This window comes from Ursus americanus, chromosome 25 (assembly GCF_024610735.1).
Source record: "Ursus americanus isolate L20-20 chromosome 25, mUrsAme1.1.p, whole genome shotgun sequence".
NCBI classification, from domain to species: Eukaryota; Metazoa; Chordata; class Mammalia; order Carnivora; family Ursidae; genus Ursus; species Ursus americanus.
The window spans coordinates 12,472,502-12,493,746 of NC_142151.1; the positions used below are offsets into that span (position 1 = coordinate 12,472,502).

Consider the following 21,245-nt stretch of genomic DNA (forward strand, 5'->3'; position numbering starts at 1 on the left):
GTTTCATGACTATTCTTACTTGCTCAGTCCTTACCATTGAAACAGGACATCTACCTAACCACATTGGTAGATAACTGCTATTTTCCCCATGGGCCCAGGATGAAAGACAGGATTTTCATGGAGTTAACCAGAGCTGGGTATAAGGGGTGGGGTAGTAGAGAATGGGTAGAGGAGAATGAATACACATAGTTTTATATAGTTGGAAATGGAAGCTCCCCAAACTTAATGACTTCAGTGACCCTGAATATCTTGATCTATTTTTTCAGTTCTCAGAAAGGGTAAATTATACTTGTATACTAAAATCACACATTTTCTCCTGGTTCTCAGAGTTGTCGTTCATCTTATACTACTCTTCAGAATATTTTATATTCTCAAATATTCTGTTTTATAAGTTGTCTCAAGTGACTGGTAATCAGTTTGGGTTTGTTGTTTTTTAAGATGTTATTTATTTGACAGAGAGACAGTGAGAGAGGGAACACAAGCAGGGGGAGTGGGAGAGAGAGAAGCAGGCTTCCTGCCAAGCAGGGAGCCCAATGCAGGGCTCCATCCAAGGACCCTGGGATCATGACCTGAGCGGAAGGCAGACACTTAACAACTAAACCACCCAGGGGCCTCTGGTAATCAGTTCTTCTAAGGGCTGTCCACACAATGTTGCTGGGGTGGTATTAGTACAGCAAAGTAGAAAAAATTTAGCTGGGGACACACAATTACATTTTATAAATTTCATAATGGCATGTTATTTGTACCAATCATCAGGATACAGAGAAACAGAGGTCCTCTAGGATACATTAATTGTGCTTCAAATAGTCACTACAGCTATTCAGTGCAGGATGAAATGTGGGATATGTGAACAATGCTTTTTCAGAACTAGAAGGTAATCTGAGGATCTTGATCATAAATCACATATCTGAATAATCCCTGAGTGTAGAGGTTAAGTTATAATGAAGATCAGAGAACGTAATGAAATGTGCATCACTTAAACATCAGAAGGGTATGTAGCTATGGGAGATACACTATGATGTCACCCTAAGGTTATTCAGGGTTGAGGAGATTTTAGTAATATTCCAAGGTTTGGGGTCTAGCCACAGGTTTCACAGGTGTATCCCCATGCAGAAATGGTAGAAGCTTCCATACCTAATCTGGACTTTTCATGGGTTTACCTGGATGGGAATGATATTGTATATACATGTAACATGTTTCCCCCCCCCAAAATGTTTCATTTTGTTTTGCTTAAAGGTTTCTGTCACTCGCAATAGAAAGAGTCCTAATACACAGGAAAATCCATAGCCTGAGATTGTGATCCTTTACAATTATAGTATGTTATGAACACGGAGACTTTATGCCTGAACTGGCTTATAAGAAGTTCATCTTGCCCTAATACTAGGGTTAATTTTATGAAATCAAAGGGTGATAGTCCTGGCTAGTATCCCAGATCACATAGCTGGCAAACCTGTTTTAATCTAGAGTTTGACCCTTACAAACCGTGTTCTCCTGGCCAAATTCAAATTACGTAATTTTACTAAACTCCCTTTCTTCATTTTAAAGTGAAAATAATAATATCTGTGTGGCTGACTATATATAAGACAACGTGTGTGGCATATAATATGCATAATCCCTTCCACACCTACCACTCTAAATGCTAAATACCAGTGACAGCGGCAGACAGGAAGGGGCGGAGCTCCAGCTGCTGCCGTGGCCAGAGCGCCGCTGGGGAGGAAACGGAGCCAGCGGGAGGCGCAGGTATGAGGCTGGTGGCTGCGTAATCACCCCCACCCTGCCCCTCGCCGTCGGTCGGGGGTCCACGAGGCCTGTGGTGACTCTCGGCGCTCAGCACTGGGGGAACGGCGACACCGGGTCCATGGCCACAGCGGCGGCTCCGTCTTCCTTGGCCCTCAAAGCCTCCAGCACGGCCGGGGTCCCCAGCTCCTACGGAGTCTTCTGCAAGGGGCTCTCCCGCACCCTGCTCGCCTTCTTCGAGCTGGCCTGGCAGCTGCGCATGAACTTCCCGTACTTCTACGTCGCAGGCTCGGTGATCCTCAACATCCGCTTGCAGGTACACATTTAGTGCCGTGATTAGGCTGCCGGCATCCCGGCCAGGATATGGCCGACTCCCAGGACGCTTGGCGGCGAAACGGTTCTGCGAGCGCGGAAGTCTGGAATCTCGCGAGAGGACTTCAGCTCTGTTTGCGGCTGCGCTCTCCGTTCCTAGCCGAGCTGCCCCGGCGGTGGCAGAAAGCGGGTACCGGCTAGAGAGAGGAAGTACGCGATTTCCCGGGACAGCGAAGAACTTCAGTTAAGGTCTACGACAATATTTAAGAAGCTTTGCATCCTTAAAAACAAAACGAACGTGATGCATTATAAAAAAGGAAGGCTACTAAAGTTTCCAGAAAAATTTTAATGTACAGCAAGTTTGTGGTCCAAATTAAAATAAGAAAACATAAATTTCGGAGATATTGGATTGAAAGCAAGACATTGAATAAGAAGCTGAAGATCGTAAACGTGGAAGGCCAATATATTTCTTCAACAAGAGAAAACAATGACAATCAGAAAGCACAACTGTACAGGAAAAGCATCCTTCTAATACCAAACAACGTGAAATGCTGCTGGATTTTGAACAGAGGGTTGGAGTCTAAGAAAGTGGACTCTTTTTCAGTGTCCCTGTGAGTAGCATGTAGTTCAAGACCTTGGAGCCAACGAGAAGGAAATCCAGTCACAGCACTAAGCTTGGCTACTTCGTGAATAATATTTAAATAATCATAATAATTAATGTAAATGATTATGGTTTTCATCTTTTGAGATAATATTTAATTGTGGTTACAAAGTAGAATGGAAATGTTATCAGCTTTGATAATGGAGAAGTACTGGGATGTTGAAGGCGGGGAGGGAAGAGTAAATGGAATGATAATGGTGTCCTTATAAAGTGGGAAGTTGAGAGATACACAGTCTGTTGTCAATGGGGAAAAAGGCATTTTGTTGTTTAAAGAGTAAATGACAAGGAGTATGCCATTAAGTTACTAAAATCGTAATCCTATTAAAGAGGGAGGAGAGTAGGGGAGAACAGTATGAATTCAGTAAGAAATGCCTAGAGATATAAAGTTAGGTGGAATGTCCCACAAAGAAAAACAAAGTATTGGGTGTGTTTGAATGTAAAGATGGGATTGATAGTTTTTCAGAGTCTGGGGATGAATTGGTCTGCAACTTCTTTAAAAATTAAGGAAACAAATCCATTATGAAACAGGAAAATTCAGACTTTTTCAAGAACCACATTGCATACTTCAATTGTGAATAATACTAGCCATATAAAGTCAGTCATAATTATGTAAACACTGAATACTAATACAACAAGAAATGATTGTGTAACATCGGGGGATTGGAGAGGAGAGAAGTGTGTGTAATGGGGAAGAATCAGACGATCTAATATAGAGAGGTCAATAAAAAAGTAAAAACAGATTAAAAAAACTATAATAAGAAACAAGTGGTTGTCTCTGGAGAAAAAAGTCAGAGATGGGTAGAAAAAAGATGGAGGATTGCTGTGTTTCACTACCAGTCTAACAGTATTATTTTGGTTTTATTGTGTATATGTATTTCTCTGATTAAAACTTAATTCAAATAAGTTTCGCTTTTAGAAGTTCCCCCCAGGCAGTTGAAATATACAGCACAGGTTAAGAGCCACCATAATAAAATGGGATTGAGTTTTTAAATCAGGCAGATCACTGTTAAAATACAAACTCTTGTGGTTTTAGGTGAGTCCGTTAATCTGCCTAGAACCCAGTTTGCTCAACTATTAAAAGAAGATAAAATACCTACTTTGAAAAGTCAGTCTGAGAATTAAAACTAAGCATGCCTTAGTGCTTGATATATACACAATAAATAGTATTTGTTCTAACAGATTATCTCATTAACATGTGAGTAAAACTTAAAATTCATAGAATGCCTGTTTTTTCCAGTGGAGCTTTTCAGTCCTAAAGGTGATTTGTAAGGTACTGACCCTAGGGGCCAGGGACAGAGCCTCCAGAAGGATTTTGAGAGAGAAAAGGCGCCTTTATTTGCAGAGGTAAAGATTTGTAAACTGTTTGCAGTTTTGTGTTCCACTGACTGTGTCCAACCAACAAGTATACTCTTAAACTAAGTACCCCCCTCTAGCACCAAGTCTGGCTTTGGGTAATTGTGTTTCCTACCCTTAATTTCTTGTTTCCAGGCAAACTCCTAGAGTTTTTTTTTGAGCACATCCTCTTTCTACTTTCTTCTGCTTTCTTCTTCTCTACTCTTTTCTTTTTTTTTCCTTTTTGCCTGTTGTTACCCTACCTGTGTTTTAAAGCTAAACTTAGATGTCACTTTTTTTTATTCTTTTTTTCCCAGATTCCCCTGATCGTTTTAGAGTTAATTTCTTTTACTCCATCTAAGGGCTGTGTTAATATCAACCTACGCCATTTTGATAGGCTGCCTTATTTTTGCCTAATTGTGCATTAGTTATCAGATGTGGGGTTTTGTTTTTGTTTTTAAAATACCCAAAAGACGGTTTTCTGTAATCTCTTCTCTTGGTTCTTAAATACTGCTGTGAGAGTGCAAGAACTAAAACATTTTCATCTAAAATATCAACAATGTAATTTGATCAGTGAAATAATTCCATGATGCCAGGAGACTTAAAAATGGTGAGCATCACTATTCCCTGGAAGTACTGGTGTCCCTTTGTAACAAAAGAATGTGGCTGCCATTAGTGTGGAATGGGGAGGGACTGGGATGCTCTATTCAGGTGACTACATGAACATGTGCCTTCAACCTTTTTTTCTTAAGCTTAGCCTTTCGTTACACTAAAGAAACCAAGGCACTTTAGCAGTTACTGTATATCACATCCTCCTGCTATATCCTGTGAGGGAAGATACTGTATCCTATCCAATTTTACAGCCCATATAATATCAGCAAGTGTGAAGTAGCAACTGAATGAAGGCTCCATGATTTACCCTTTATTCTTCAAATTGCTCTTATACCCAGTCTCTCATTTTCTTCCCACGTTTATAACTCAGTGAAGTCTCTCAAGGGAGAAAACAAGATTTTGCCCTGACTAAACCACTTACTATTCTTACTTGCAAGTAGTTTTATTCCTCTTACCATCCTTCCAGGCAACATCGATGAAGCCAAAGACTTTGTTCATTGCTGTATCCCTTGCCTTAGAGAATTGCCTAATGCAACGTAGATAATAAACATAGTTGGATAAGGGCCAAATTAGTTGTTTTTTCTACACATAGTCATCAGTCAATGAAGGAAATAGAGTTGCCCCTGATAGTAAGGTGATCCACTTTGTTGCCCATAACTTGAGATTTTTCAGGCCATCATGAATATTGATTGGTCCAGAGATCCCTCCAGCATGAAGAAACAGACTCACCAATAAAGAAAAAACACATTCATGAAGTGTAACTGATAAAATGCTGGGAATCAGGACTGTGTTATAGTTTAAAAGGGAAATGGTGATCATAGTAATCTCATTTATCCCTAAAGATACTTTTAATGAGTGATTCAGTATTTTTAATGTATAGGTAATGCTGAATAATCCTGTTTTTTTTAATAATCCTTTGTCTTAAATTTCAAACAGAAGTATTACCTGAGTCATAGTTGGCAATATCTTTTTCTTCAGTATAATTGAGGGCTTTATATATTAGAATATAAACTTTCAATATAATTTGATATGTAAATACAAATTCAAGCGTTTTATACTTTCTGTTGTCTAAAGTCATTTGGCCTGTTTGTGGGGATGAAGGGGATAGAGGGAGATAGAGAAAAGGACATTAATCCCTAGGATTGGAAAGGAAACACTTTTCTTCCCCCTAAGGAGTAGAGATCAGGTAATCATGAATTTTGAAACGATCCATCACTGCTCTGAGGAGGCTTACCTAAATTTTCTGTTACAAAGTTTTGCAAACCTATTTTAATGGAGGCTTTTCCTGGTGCAGCATTAATAGATTTGATAGAGTCAAAAAGAAAATAGGACTTAGCACATGGAGACATAAAGGGGTGGGAATGGAAAGTTTAGGAATATATGAACAAAAGGAGACAGTGGGAGCGCCTGGGTGGCTCAGTCTTTAAGCGTCTGCCTTAGGCTCAGGTCATGATCCCAGGGTCCTGGGATCGAGCCCCCCATCAGTCTCCCTGCTCAGCGGGAAGCCTGCTTCTCCCTCTCACAGTCCCCTTGCTTGTGTTCCCTCTCTCGCTCTCTCTGTCAAATAAATAAAAAATCATTAAAAAAAAAAAAAAAAAGGAGACAGAGCAGAAACTGAGCCTGGAAAATAGTCTGAAGAACAGACTTGGAAGTTTCAGGCAAGTGAACCAAGAAAGGAACCCCTGCAATAAATAGAATTTCCAGTAGGGTTCAATTGATTCACATCAGGTGGCTTGGATTACCATGAGTGTGGGAACTTGCTTGCAATTTTAATAAGAATTCTTCAGTAGCCTGCTAAGTCCACTTCCCCCTCCACTCCACAAAAATACAAATCTCAGCGATGCTCTTCAGACAGTCAAAAGGCCAAGGACATTACTGAGTGCCTACAACAAATGATAAGAAGAAACTACGGAAATCTTAGTAGCTCAGTTGCAGTACATCTGAGGGCAGTTCTATCCTAATTCGGGATCTGCAGCAGACAGACGGTTTTGCCCATCTTCATGGCTTTCAAATATCAAGTATGTGGATTTAGTCACAGTAAGGTAGTAGAGGGCATCAGTGAACAAAGAGAAATGAAGGTTGTTCATATATTGAATGAAATAGATTGGGTATACACCTTTTAATCTGAACCAAATTGAGGAGAAATAAATTGTCACAACCAAAAGGTAAAAAGTGCTAATGAAATAACTGTGCCTGGAATGTCTTCACTCTGAAATCATAGGCACAGTAGTAGAAGTGGGGCCAACAGATAAACAAAACAAAACAAAAGGCTTTATTTGAAAAAGGGGGCTATTTTCAAGAAACTAGTTTTTACTTGATAAAAAGAAAACTTGAAAATATCTCAAACTGAAGTCAAATGTAATTAATAGGAGCCTTAAAATTCAGAGGTCAGGTTAGATCTGTATGAAAGGGAAAAGAAAGTTATTTTTAAAACTAGTTTAAGCATGCTAAGGAATAGAAGTACCGTGGTGTGCCCTTGTCTTCTGAAGCTGTATATATGTTGGTGTTTCCCAAAATCGCTAAAATTGAAAATAGCCCATCTGCAACCGTAATTTTTTTAATAAATAACCCCTTCAATAACTTTTTTCTGAATTGATCAAACCAATCATCTGATCAATTTTTTAAATGAAGATTTAGTCTGAGAGTAATCTAGCACGTGGCATAGGTTTCTACAAAAAGCATTAATCAGTGTCACAGGTGAGTGGACTGTGGCATTACAGGTTTTAAAGATGGTCCCCTTGTTTCTGTACTCCAGTTAAGGAAGTCCCTGGCTTAGAACACATGAAGTTCAATCCAGAACAGCGGACAAAATAGCTAAACCATCAGAAATTGAACAATGTCAGCCCTGAAATCTGTATTGATACATGCGTAATTCCATTGGGACCTTTTCCTTCAGTAAAGTTCAAAACAATATGGCTTGAACACTACACTATCTTAGCTTGGGCAAGGGTCTTGGCCAAGCACTAGGCCAAGGGCAAGGGCTCAGTCAAAAGTCTCTTTGGCATTAAAAACAGGTTATTTGCAACTCTCCTGGTCTCAGATTTGGGCAAACCGGGGAAAAAATGAATTTTTTTACATCAAGACTATAAAAAGTTTCTCTTTGGGGCATCTGGCTGACTCAGTCGGTAGAACATGTGACTCTTGATCTCAGAGTTTTGAGTTCAAGCCCCATGTTGGGTGTAGAGATTACTTAAAAATACAATTAAAAAGTTTCTTTTGGAGGGAAGTGATTGGCAAGAAAGCAATGACAATCATTTTATTTTCCCAATAACTTGGTCCCAGAATAAGATACAGTTCTCTCCAGATTGCATGGAACTAGCTATAGATGTGATAGTAGTAGCTTTTCTTAGATCGTGGCTGGAGTCTCTAATACAGGCTCTTGTTATGGAAAGGGAGGTATGGACCTTAATCTCAAAATATCGTTTTAATAGGGAGAAGGCAGTACATCAGTAGCTACTGCCCAGTCTGTAACCGAGTGCTCATCTTTTAGTGGTCATTTTCTGTGCTGCTTACCAGGAATAGGCCCCTGCTTCCTAGAGCTTCATCTCCAACATTAGTACATGAGAAGTGAAAACTTAATCCTAATTAGACATTTACTGCTAAATCCCACTCCTAAGAAGCAAGGGCTGTGCATGGTTGTTTACATTTTTTTTTAATCTTGGTCATTAAAAGTTGACACGTGGAAATCTAAAAACTAAAACTAAATATGCTTGTTTCTAATAAGTATAAAATAATCTAATTTCTTACTAAAAAGGTTGTGTTCCAAACGAAATTATCCTCAGTATCTGAATATAAATAATAGCTAGTATGATTAGAATTCCACCTTTCCCAAAGTAAGATAATCCCAGTGACAATTATTAGGAAATTCTTTCAGTTTTATTGAGATATAATTGACAGACAGCACTGTGTAAGCTTAAACTGCACACCATAATAACTTGATTTACATATACTGCAGAATGACTACCACAATAAGTTCATTGACATCCACGATCTTCTATAGATACAAAAAAAAAAAACCAACTATTTTTCCTTGTGATGAGAACTTTTAGGATCCATTCTCAGCAACTTTCAAGAGCTTTTAGGATCCACTCTCTTCGCAACTTTCAAGTTTACCGTACAGCAGGTGTTAATCATAGTCGCCATGTTGTACATTACATCCCTAGGATGTATTTTTCCTATAACTGGAAGTTTGTATCTTTTGATCACCTTCATCCAATTCCTGCCCCCAGGAAATTTCTTATATAGTGTCCAACATAATGAGTGAAGTTAAAAAAATCTAAATCTTTTTGTGGGTGGGTATGTTCATGTACCCTCATCATCATCAGAGCACCCCATAGCACAGTTCCCTGGGGGAAGAGTACACTTGACAAAGCCCTTATGGTTTTTATATTCCCAGCATCAGACTTGACCTAGTGCACCATCAAAATTAACTTACAACCCACATATGTTTCAACATTTATTATCTTGTTTTTGTCTTTTGTTTGCTTCTACAATTGAAAAATTATGGTAATTTAAAACCCTACAACAATTTCTTCATTATTGATAGTTCAATATGTTTAAATTATAATTTCTAAAAATTACTAGATAACACACTTTTATTCAAAATTGCAATATCATTAACAAGCACAATTTTGGGGGCGCCTAGGTGGCACAGCGGTTAAGCGTCTGCCTTCAGCTCAGGGCGTGATCCTGGCGTTATGGGATCGAGCCCCACATCAGGCTCCTCTGCTATGAGTCTGCTTCTTCCTCTCCCACTCCCCCTGCTTGTGTTCCCTCTCTTGCTGGCTGTCTCTATCTCTGTTGAATAAATAAATAAAATCTTTAAAAAAAAAAAAAAAACAAGCACAATTTTGCCACCTGCTGGCCTTAAGATTGTGTACATTTTCAGCTACTTTGATCTCATTTCAATTATTTTATTACAAACATCAACCCAGCACTATATATACACACAAACATGTTTAAAATTTATACAAATACACAATATTCTCCTTCAAACTTTCTGTTCTTATCCCTGCTGAGTTGATTGTGTTTGTCTTCTCTGACAAGGGATACCAGCCTTCATATAATCCTTACATACAGACGCACACCCCACACAAACTCAGTATCTAAGTGCGATTTTGATCCTTATAAAGTATAGACTTAGGAATAATTATTCAGTTTCTTTTTATAAGCTAAGTTGATTTTTCTCTTATTCAACAAAGGTAGTGTCTATTCTAGCTTGGATTCATAATGAGTCTGTTCCTTTGTATTAAAAGTTATGTCTGTTCTTATGGGATGATGCACTTCCAGCATTTTTATTCCTTAATTTATTTTTAACTTAATATTGTACAAATATTCCACCTACTTCAACTCGGAAGGGATTTCCATTTCTAAATAATCATTTTTCTCACATGGGAATATAATAAATATTTGCCAGCACATATAAAATTAATACATGTTGCATTACATATTTTATATGTCTCAAATATATTCTTGCTACTAGCAAGTGTTATAATGAATGAGGCTTGCTTTTTAAGTTTATAGGTCATTCTGGGGAAAGTCTGTGATGTTTAATAGTATCTAGTGAGAATAATAGTAATAGTGAGAAAAACAAAGTTTAAAATGGATCTTCAATGTCTCTTCATTAATTTAATTCTCTTGGGATATAGAAAATTCTGGAAAAGTCTATGAAGCTAAAGGTTTCACCATTTTCAGGTGGCTATTAAGATGCCACAGTAATCCTAAAGCAGTTTTTCTCAACTTGCTGTTTCCCAAAATCAGAATAAATGAGTGGCCTGAAGGAAAAAGAGTCGATAATAATATGATAACAAAATTGACCTGAGAATTATGCAGTAAAAGGAAAGTCCAACCTGTTATTAGGAGGAAAGAAAAATGAACCGTGGAGAGGAGAAGGAAAGACATCACCATTTTTATGGCCCTTTTGTGGGCCTCTGTGCTGAAGTCCCTAGAGCCGGAGTTCAGTTGCATATTCCTGGTGTGTCTCTCTCATCAGGGAAAGAAAGAAAAGGAGCAGTGAGGCCAGCGACAGAAGAAAGGGGATTAAGTAGATGAAACTGAAAACAATCAAGCTGTTAAAATACAGAGTTTTACTTACATCTAGAGACCAAGTTGAGTTTCTTTTATATCCTCGATAGACATTAACCCAGAAATTAGTAAATATATCTGATAATTCAAAGTTGCAAAACAATAAGAATAAAGACCCCAGTGGAAGTACAAGTAGCACTCTGGTAAGTCTCCACCTCAGCCAGGTGAAACAGGGGTGGGAGAAATTGGCTATTTTAAAGAAGTAGAAAACACTTAGACAGGTGGCAAACCAGATAGCTAGATGATTGCTCAGTGTCCAAAAAAATATTAATGAATTTTGCTAGTTTGTCAGTGGCATAAAGATGTGCCCAAAACACCGTAAAATACTAATCAAATAGTACTGTACAAAGAAGAACGATTCTGGAGAGAGCCAGGCTGGTGAGGATGCAGTCAGCTGATGAGAGCTTTTGAATCTTCACCCAGTCAATGCAGTTAACTAGTACAATGAAACTGTTCCCCAACATTCCAGTTATGAATTCTGTTGCCGCCATCAGAAAAGCATTTTCAACTCCAGATGGCATTTCTGTAGAAAGAATCCAGAAAGTTAGTCCTACGTCTCGCTGATTTTTTGGCTGTCAAAATGTTGTAGAATAAAATCCAGTCTGATACTCCTCACTTCTATATGAAAAATGCTCAGATACCGTCTCACTTACCTTCCCAAAATATCCTTCTCTTTTATTCCAGCTGTAGGTCTGAAGTATACGCAAGGAGATCCAGTCCCACAGATTTAAATGAAAAACTTTAACATAACTTCCAATCAGCGTCTGATTTCCAGACTAAACAGTAAATGTCCCCACTCATCATTGGCATGGACAGCAGTTTTCCACTCGTGAGGACATCCGGAAGAATAAAGTCCAACATGCAAACATGCAAATATGAGACAGATTTCTTTACACTGATTTGCACATTCCTTTTCACCTGAAAATACCATTTGGATCCAGGCTTCTTAATTTTAATAGAATTGTCTAAAAATAAATCTCTCCAATACAGACAGTATTCGTGTATTCCATTCAATAAAATCCATAATAGTTCAGATACTATTGTAGACGAAGTAAGTATAATAAAGAGAAGCAACATTAAGGAGCTCTCAGAGTATTAGAAAAAGCAACATTAAGTAAATTATGACTATTCAATGTGACAAAAGTTTGACTGCAATGTAACTGCAACTCAGAGGGGTGTGTTACAAAATCTACAGTCAATAGTTCATCCTGGTTTTATAAGGAGAGTGACAACTAGCTTGGATCTTGAAGCTTCTTTGGGTTTCTTGAAGAAATAGATACAAATGGAAATCATTTTCCAGAATGATAAAAAAGCGTATGCCAAGGCACCAAAATCAGACCTATTTGAGCTATTACTCTACTCTGGATTTTTGAGCTTTGTTCTCAATAAGTTACTGCCTATTTGATTCTAAATAAGCTCTTGTCAGCTGAGAGGGAAAAAATAGTAAGAAAAAAATATGGTAGGAAAAAAACAACGGACGAGTGGGGGAGTGGCAGGGAGGTTCTCCTTTTCATTAATTCTACTTTTGGTTAAAGCCTTTGTCTCATCAAAAATTAAGTTACAGTAAAATACAGTTTGGTTTTTTGTTTTGACAAACAGGTAACTTCAATACAATGATCTTTCAACCTTGACCGCAAGGTTATCTTTCTTATCTAGAGAACTTTAGGTATGTGTATATGTGTGTGTATGTACATACACATTATTATTAATTAATTATTAATATATTAATAATATATATTGATGCCTGTGAGCCAACAACAGGGATTCTGACTTAATTGGTCTGGGATATATTGTTGGCACTCACTGAGAACTCCTTGATATATGCCTTAAAGTTCCTTCTAAACTCAGTCAAAAACCTTTATACCCACAAGCTGCAAATCTATGAAGATTCTCCAGGCATAAGACAGGAATTTTGCCCACTTGCCCTCCGACAATGCATTCCCCATTCAGCCAGTTGTGACTCTGGTTAAAAATGACCTGTTTCCTGTTGTTCTCAGACTATCAGTAGTGATGCTTTGGATTACCAATGCCCAAGGCTCTCACCTGGGCCCTCACTACTTGTGTGGGCCCCCACAGACTCTTCCCCACCAGAGCCGAGGTGCAGCTGTGTTAGGAGACAGGCTTTAACAGGATGCCTGGAGGCCAGCAAAGGGGAGTCAAGGCCCACTATCATCAATCAGTTACAACTTTCTGTTTCTTTAACACAACCTAAAGAATACATCTAAACCCTAAGAAGTCTTTATTTATAAAGAATTCCATTGTACATACCTGCATAGCATCTGTATGATGTAATCTATACCATCATATTCAAAATTTTATAATAAACTTTCCTACCAGTTACCTTATTTACAATTTGTCATTACCTTATCTAGATGTAGATTATTCTAGTCAAAACAGCACCATATACATATGATCCAACATTTACACTAAACATACGGTGTTATTATAAATTTTGCTTTCAATGCCTTCCTTATTGACCTGTTTTCTATTTGTTTCTCTAAAAACTCTTGTAATCAGATTGCAACAAAATATATGTGCACAAACACAAGCATAATCATTCTCAAAATGTAATTATGATCTTTTTATAGTAGCAACAAGTGTGATTTTAAATTATGGAATAATTTTTGTATTTTTAATTCTATTACATAGCATGGTGGAAATATCAGTATCGGCCACTCTGAAAATAATATTGCATATCCTAGAATTTAGCAAAATTAATAAGTGTCAAGATACATCAAAAATGTTTATGATTTGGGATTTCAAATTAAGATTAACATTATAAGCATGCATTTCCAGTTTATTTTATTTTGCCCTGTGAATATTATTTTCCAACATCTCATCCCCATGTTATCAACAAGACCTCTAATGACAATGAAAAGCTTTTTCACACACACACAAAAAATTAGACCTTTAAGCTGCGAGGTCATGTTTTTCCCACCTATGACTTTAGTTGCTCAGTTAACTTTGCTATAGTTACCTAGTGAACTACCTAGTGAAGTTTGTAATTTATCTCGATTTCTAAAACACGACATGCCTCTTCCCCCACATATGAGTTACAATTACATAACTTTGTTGCGTATAAAACTAAATGATTTAGATTCTCTTTGAAAGGATATTTGAGATTTTAAAATATTGGTAACCAATATTTTAAACAAAAGTGAATACTTTTAAAATTATATCAGCTGACCATGAATCAATTATCATCAAAACCAACGTTTTCTAGGGAAAATTTCAATAATGCTCAACAATGTTTCAAGGAACCCAGTAGAAAAAAAACCGGTAGAAGTGAAATTGATCCTCAAAGACTCCTTAGTCTTCATCGTTGGAAAGGCTCTGGAAGGTCTATCTGTAAAGATGAAATTGGTTTTCCTTTTTCAGGGAGCTTTTAAGATGCCACAGTACCTTCAAGGCTGTCTGTCTTAGCCTGCTGTTTCCCAGAATCAAAATTAGTGAGTGGCCTGAGGGAAAGACATATACAGTCAACATAATAAACTTTGTGTTCTTCTTGTTCCAAAATAAAAAAAGCAACCAATTTGACAATTGTATGGAAAAAAAATGAACTGTGAAAAGGAAGAGGAAAGACACCACCATTTTAATGGCCCTCTTATGGGCCTGGGTGCTGAAGTCCCTGGAGCCCATGGAGTTGAGCTGCAGATTCCTGATGTGTTTTATCAAGGACAGAAATAAAAGAAGCAATGAGGTCATGGACAGAGCAATAGGAACGATATAGGAAAAACTGAGAAGAATCAGGCTTTTAATATAGAAAGTTTTACTTTCGTTCATAAATAAAGTCAGATTACTTTCATCCATTGCATGGATATTCAAGAAGAAATCGTTCCATGCTTCTAGCAATAGAAAGTCAAACAGTAGAAACAACAAAGAAAATACAAGAATTGCAAGAATCACTCTGTTCATTCTCCGCCTCAGCCAGAGGAAAAGGGAATGGGAGAACTGAGCTATCTTAAGGAGGTAGAAAATACTTAAGCACGTAGTAAACCAGATAGTCAAATGATTAGTTATTCTCCAAAGCAAAGTAACAGGTTTCGCTAGTTTGTAAATGGAGTAGAAAGGTGGATTTAGTCCCATCATAAATGATTCAAACAGTGACACCAAAAGCTGAGTGATTCTGGAGATAGCCAAGCAGGTGAGGATGAGGTCAGCTAAAGAGATCTTTCGGTTCTTGACCCATCCAGAGCAGTTTACCAGTCCAATAAGCACATTCCCCAACATTCCAATTATGAATTCTGCTGTCGACAGTGTAAGAAAGATTATATCAAAACCAGCTAACATTTCCACAGAAAAAAAAATCTAAATTTCTAATTCTGTCTCATTAATATGTTTATAGTCAAACGCTTTCAGAATAGCATCCATTTCTGATAGTTATCTTCACTGCCTTTATTGCAATTCCCATCCTAAGCAGGACTTCCTGCTGTTGGATACAGTCTCACATACAAAATCTTTCTGTTTTATTGTAATGCCGATCTTAATCCAGACGATCTTAAAGTGTATCGTCTCACATACTTTCATGAAGATGTTTTTATTTATCTGAAAGAGCTACTAATTTCCAAACCAAACAGCTTGTGTTCCTATTTATGATTGCCAAGGATTCAAATTTTCCACTTGAGGTAATGATTACAAGGTTAAAGTCAAATTCGTTAGCATGCAAATATGGGTCAGATTCTTTTTCACTGATTTGTGAAAAAAATCACCTATACCATTTGGATCCAAATATTTTAGTTGTTTTTCATAGAAAGCTCTGAAAAAATCTAAATCTAAATAATGTGATCTAAAATTTAGTTATAATTCAGTGAATATATCTTGAGAGCCTGCTATAGGTCAGACCCATTTCTAAATGCAATATAGTTTACTGCCAAAAAAAAAAAAAAGCATTAGGAAATCCATAAAATAGTGAAAACACAGAAAGAAACAATAAGAAGAATAAAATGTAATGTAAACACCAAAAAGGGAAGTACAAACATTACTGTTGGGGAAAGAGAAAAAAGGGACATTTGCCTTGGATTATATAGATAATTAGATTTTCATGAGGGAACTGCTAAGTTATATTTTGGACTGATCAAACAACATACAAAAAGACAGCAAAACCCAAATTACTTTTCTGAAATCAAAGTCTTCTCACTGATAATTTTCTGTAATTACAATCTATATGTTCTTCAGGCATCTCTGAGTGACATGTCCACAATTAAACATATTCCCCAGTTTTGCTCTTTATCTTTGTACTTGTTCTATTTGTTTTGGCCAGAGACATAATGCTGTCCACTCAGCCTTAATAGACAGAAAATCGGTAAAAAAATCATTTCAGATTAAATAAGGAAATAGTAAACAACAGTATCTGTTCTGTATTCTAGGAACGATGATTTTGACAAAAGCCATCAATGTATCAGAAATGAACTCAAAGTTACAAATTTTGTGTCTTGGCATTAAGTGTTCAGGTGTTGCCAGACAATATCCAAAATAATGAATGAAATCATTAAAAAAAATACTTGGCTCTTTTCAACATTACTGTCACACTCCTGAATTAAATTCTATTAATTTTTAAGTGTGTATATTAATAACAATGATAGATAATGAACTACTGGTAAATTATTTTGCATGACAAATTTTTAAATTTAGGACAAATATTTAAAATTATAGGAAGAAAGAGAAAGAAAGAAAAAAGGGAAGGAAGGAAGGAATGGGAGAAGGAAGGAAGGAGAGAGGGAAGGAAGGAACTTATTGGACACAGCAAGGCTGAAGGAAAATAAAGAAATTTGGTAGTAGTATTTTCAATAGGAGAATGATAGCTTTGACCAGATTAATGTCTAGAAACAGAGAGAAATTCATGGCTGTGAGAAGCATTTAGGAGGTAAAATTAGTAAGTCTCAGTGATGGATTTGGGGCTATAAAAAGGAAGAGAAGCCAGAACATTCAGGCTTTTCTTTTGCACCTGAATACATGCAGTGTTGGGACCTGAGGGAATCCCTGGAGGGAGAGTAGGTTTAGAAGCAAAGTGGGGAGACAGAAGAAAAGTTGGAGGATGGTGAGTTCTGTTTTGAACACTTTTGGAGTATCTGTTAAGTCATCCAAGTAGATGCGGTAGGCACTTGGGTATTTGTGACTGCAGCTCAGAAAAAAAATTTAGATTATAAGCAGAGATTTGGGAGTTATCAGCACATACTTGATCTCATAAGAGGTGATGAGTTCTAAGGCCCTGAGGAAGACCAGAGGATAAAGAAACCAAAGACAAAAAGCAGTCAGATAGAAAAGGGAAACCCAGACGCTAAGGTTTATCAAAGCAACCAAGGACAAGGAATGTTAAAAAGAGAGAATAACCAAAAAAAAAAAAAAAAGAAGAAGAAAGAAAGAAAGAAAGAAAGAAAGAAAGAAAGAAAGAAAGGAAGAAAGAAAGAAGAAAAAAAAGAAAGAAAAAGAGAGAGAGAATAACCAATACTTCCTGATATTAACAAAAGGGTCTCTTACAGGGAGGTAACAAGGAGGTCCTTAGTATAGAAAGAATAGCTCTGATTAGAAGCCAAACTGCCCTGTCAATGAGATCCCAATAATGAAGCGTTAGAAAACCAATTAAGGTAATCAGTACATTAATAGATTAAAGGAGAAATGCCAGGAAAAAAAGTTTAGTATAAATCTACATTTATTCATAACAAATGTTCTTAGCAAACTGGGAATAGAATGCAATATGCTTTTTCCTGATAAAAATATGTACAAAAACCTGGAGTTTTCCTGAATACACTGAATTCATTCCCCCTGAGTTTGGGACCAAATGAGCTAAAAACATCTCACTATGTCTGGTTTTTTTTGGAGGTTTCCACCAATCACAGTAAGGCAAGAAAATGACATAAAAGATGTAAGATTGTAAAGCACAAAACAAACAAAACTGACCTTATTCATAGATGATGATTGAGATTACACAGAAAATCCAAAAGGCTTCTTTAATACATTGTTAAAATATGATCCATTTACAAGGTTTCTGGACACATAATAAATGTGCAAAAATCTGTTCCATTTCTTCATACCATGTACAAACAGTTAAAATGAAATATTCTTTTAAAAAAATGAAATTTCCATAACTTCAACAAATATCAAGTATCAAGAATAAATCACACACACAAAAAAGTATGCAACACCTTTGTGGAAAATGTTAAAAAGTCTGAAATGGCTTTAGCTATTTTTCAGCCAGTATGTATTAATTACACACTAGATATAATCAAAGCCTCTGTGTTTTTAAAAAATTTAAACCATTATTCTGCGCATTTTCCCATTTTAGGTATGCATCCAAGGACGTTAAATTCTCTGACTTCATTGTCAAATATATTAAAATTTCCTGCTTCATATCTAGGTCATGAATTTGTCTCCAGTTGAAAAGCAACCACTTCTAATTTTGTACGGGCAGTTCCTATCTCCACGAATAATCAGCTCTGTTCCTTTCATCTAGTCCAGTCCCTTGTGTTGTTTCTCTTAACCATACTATAGAGTGCAATTTTCCATGTGAGGAAATAAGGGGAGATATTCTCTTGTTTGCTAACGTGCAAATACAGACTGATATTCTATCATTCTTTTTGCATTTTCTTTGCCTAACAAATTTGTGTCTGTATCTTTAACTATGGAAGATAATCTAAAGCTATTTATAGTTATCAAAACGTGGTTAGGATAACGAAAAGTAAAGCAGATGCTAGACTCTACAACTGGAATTTTCTTCTACAGTATCTTAGTATTCATTGAAAGTACTTGGATCTAAATAATGGGTATAAGTTGACTTGATTTTATAAAATTAACTAAAATTAACTGTGTGCATCCCCCAAAAACAAAGGTTGGACTTATTAAATATGGTTCCTGGAGCCAACAGTAATTATGCCATAGAGAAAGAGGCCTTAGAGCAAAGTTGGATTGGTTTCCACGAACAGGAGCAGATGGAGGTGCGAAGAGCTCTGTTCATGGATTATAACACAGCTGATGTTAAAAAAAATTTTTTTTTCATTAAAATGAAACTGTGATATCTAGCCTTACTTTTGCGGCTCTCCCAGAGATTAGAAAGGTATGGATCCAAAATACTTCAGACATAGTCCTTACAGAACCATTTTACACTATGTCACTTTTAAACTGTATCTACTGTATCTACCCCATGGGCAACCCTCCAGTCTGGCTGAGGAGATGGGAGACTGGAGGATTGGGCCATTGGTGCCATTTTGATCTTTTTTATTGGTCCCAAGCACCCAATATATGAGGGTTTATTTAAATGTTTATGGTGTTAAGAATGCACAATGTGAACACACGTTGGGTTTATCAAAATAGACTCTAAATCCCTGCAGGTACTCTATGGGATTTCAACACATATCCACCCTTGCCCCCCATGTGGGGCATGGATCTGATCAGCAGCATTTGCTGTTACTTACTATTGTTTGTTTTTGCTTTTCTTTCTTTCCTTCTTTCTTTCTTTCTTTCTTTCTTTCTTTCTTTCTTTCTTTCTCTCTCTTTTTTTAAATGATCTAAATCTGTGGTCATAAAGGTATCATAGTTTAACCTCTAAAGACCGGCTTGGTCTTCATTTTCTCTTCTTTAGAAATTGACACACATTTTAGTTCACAACTAGAATCATGGATATGAGTTGGTCTCAGAAAATATGCAAAATTACGTATCAATTCCTAATTCCGAGTTGGCGAATGAGATGTTACCATAGCAGAAATCATCACACATGCAAAAATCAATCCTGTAACAATTGTTTTTAAAAGTCACAAAATATCTTCTACAGTGATGGAAGGAACTGAAAAGGTTTGCTGAAAATAACCACATCCCTGTCCCGTAACGCAGTTGGAGTGGACCAACAGACAGCCTGACTTGAAACATTGGTCACAAATAGAAGAAAATCACTGTATCATCAAAAAATCATAATAAAAACCATACCTATATTGTTCTATAGCTGCTTAATTAAAAATCAGACCATGGATTGTAAAAATATCTCTTCAGAGACCAAATGCAGTGTCAGGAACTGGTAATCGATTAGAACAGGAGGGGAGGGAAGGGGAGGGGAGGGGAGGGGAGGGGAGGGGAGGGGAGGGGAGGGGAGGGAAGGGAAGGGAAGGGAAGGGAAGGGAAGGGAAGGGAAGGGAAGGGAAGGGAAGGGAAGGGAAGGGAAGGGAAGGGAAGGGAAGAAGTCAAGCATGTGTCCCAGTCCTCTAAGCTTGGATACATTCTGTCAATTAACAGACAATATGTGATAAAAACGAAAGAGAGCAGAGGGAGAGGCCTGAGAATAAAGTTTATAATATATTTAGCTGGAATTCTACTTTTATGCCCATTTTCATTTTGTTTTCTTTTACCTAATATATATTCTCTATATACAGTTTCTTTTCAGGTTTTGTGTGTGCGTGTGTGTCTGTTAATCCAGGTGTGTCTCAGTAACAGCATATGGTAGTGATTTAAAGAAAAACACTTTCTATGCCCATCTTTTTCAACTTTTGTTGGGGGCTGCATGTAATCCCCCTTTTTTTTTTTTATGTTTTTAAAAAGATTTTATTTATTTATTTGACAGAGAGAGAGAGACAGCCAGCGAGAGAGGGAGCACAAGCAGGGGGAGTGGGAGAGGAAGAAGCAGGCTCCCAGTAGGAAGCCCGATGCGGGGCTTGATCCCAGGACCCTGGAATCACTCCCTGAGCTGAAGGCAGACGCTTAACGACTAAGCCACCCAGGCACCCCTGTAATCCCCTTTTTAAAATATGTTGCTATATGGAATAGATTTTCCTTGCCTTTATCTTTTGAAAGTTTTTACCTTTTACATTTTGAAACATATTCTTTTCCAGAAAGAATAAACCAAATTTTCCTTCCCACAACAATCTAAGTGACTGTTCTACCATACCCTCAACACTGAGTATACCCATTTGTGTAAATCTTGGCCAGTATGATCATTATGCAGAAAATAGTTTGCTTAAATGTACGTTTTTATTATTGTTAGTGAGGTTGAGAATCTTTTCTCTATTTAATTGGCCATTAATATTTCATTATCATTAATTACCTCTTAACACCATAGGTTTTTAAATAGGTCTAATTCTATTATATAAGAATTTCATATATACTAAGTGTATTAATCTTTTATCTGCAATTCATTTCACAAATGTTTCCCACTGTATTATTTTTGTTGTTATGTTTGCTTTAACTTTATGGGAATTTTTGCAAACAGATCTTTTTCTTTTTTTCAGCTCTATTGAGGTATAATTGACATGCAAAATTGTAAAATATTTCAAGTATATGTTGTGCTGATTTTATATATGTATCCATTGTAAAGATTCTCCTCAACTAGTTAACTAACACTCCCATCACCTCACATATTTATCTTTTTTGTGTATGTGAGAATATTTAAGTTCTATTCTCAGCAAATTCCACTTATACAAAGAGGGTTATTAACTATAGTCACTATCTTTCACATTAGATCCTCAGACCTTTTTTATCTTATGACTGAAAGCATCAAAACTGAGTTGACCATTAGGATACCCAGCTG

General features: G+C 36.9%; 2 protein-coding genes, 1 long non-coding RNA gene and 1 pseudogene across 5 annotated transcripts in view; 2 read left to right on the top strand and 2 right to left on the bottom strand.

Moving 5' to 3' along the window:
• LOC148107778 (uncharacterized) overlaps positions 1-21,245 on the top strand; it is a 43,128-nt gene that overhangs the window by 11,458 nt on the left and 10,425 nt on the right. For both annotated transcript variants that reach the window (XR_015721604.1, XR_015721603.1), the window contains exon 3: positions 20,283-20,439. This is a non-coding gene — a long non-coding RNA (uncharacterized LOC148107778). The remainder of the gene's footprint in view (positions 1-20,282; positions 20,440-21,245) is intronic.
• Positions 1,666-13,292, top strand: SMIM10L1 (small integral membrane protein 10 like 1). Of its 2 annotated transcripts, XR_015721602.1 has the most exons (2): positions 1,666-2,660; positions 11,423-13,292. XR_015721602.1 is itself a non-coding variant. In XM_045781390.2 (1 exon), the coding sequence occupies exon 1, from the start codon at positions 1,859-1,861 to the stop codon at positions 2,063-2,065; it is 207 nt and encodes a 68-aa protein (XP_045637346.1). In that variant the 5' UTR covers positions 1,666-1,858; the 3' UTR covers positions 2,066-9,505. The 2 variants fall into 2 exon arrangements, 1 of the variants encoding a protein (XP_045637346.1); XM_045781390.2 differs by lacking the exon at positions 11,423-13,292 and having other exon boundaries at positions 1,666-9,505.
• Positions 10,319-11,259, bottom strand: LOC123781717 (taste receptor type 2 member 42-like; annotated as a pseudogene).
• TAS2R42 (taste 2 receptor member 42) lies at positions 14,055-15,028 on the bottom strand. The gene is given in 2 exon segments (XM_045781389.2): positions 14,055-14,107; positions 14,110-15,028. Coding segments are annotated over 2 exon segments (972 nt in total).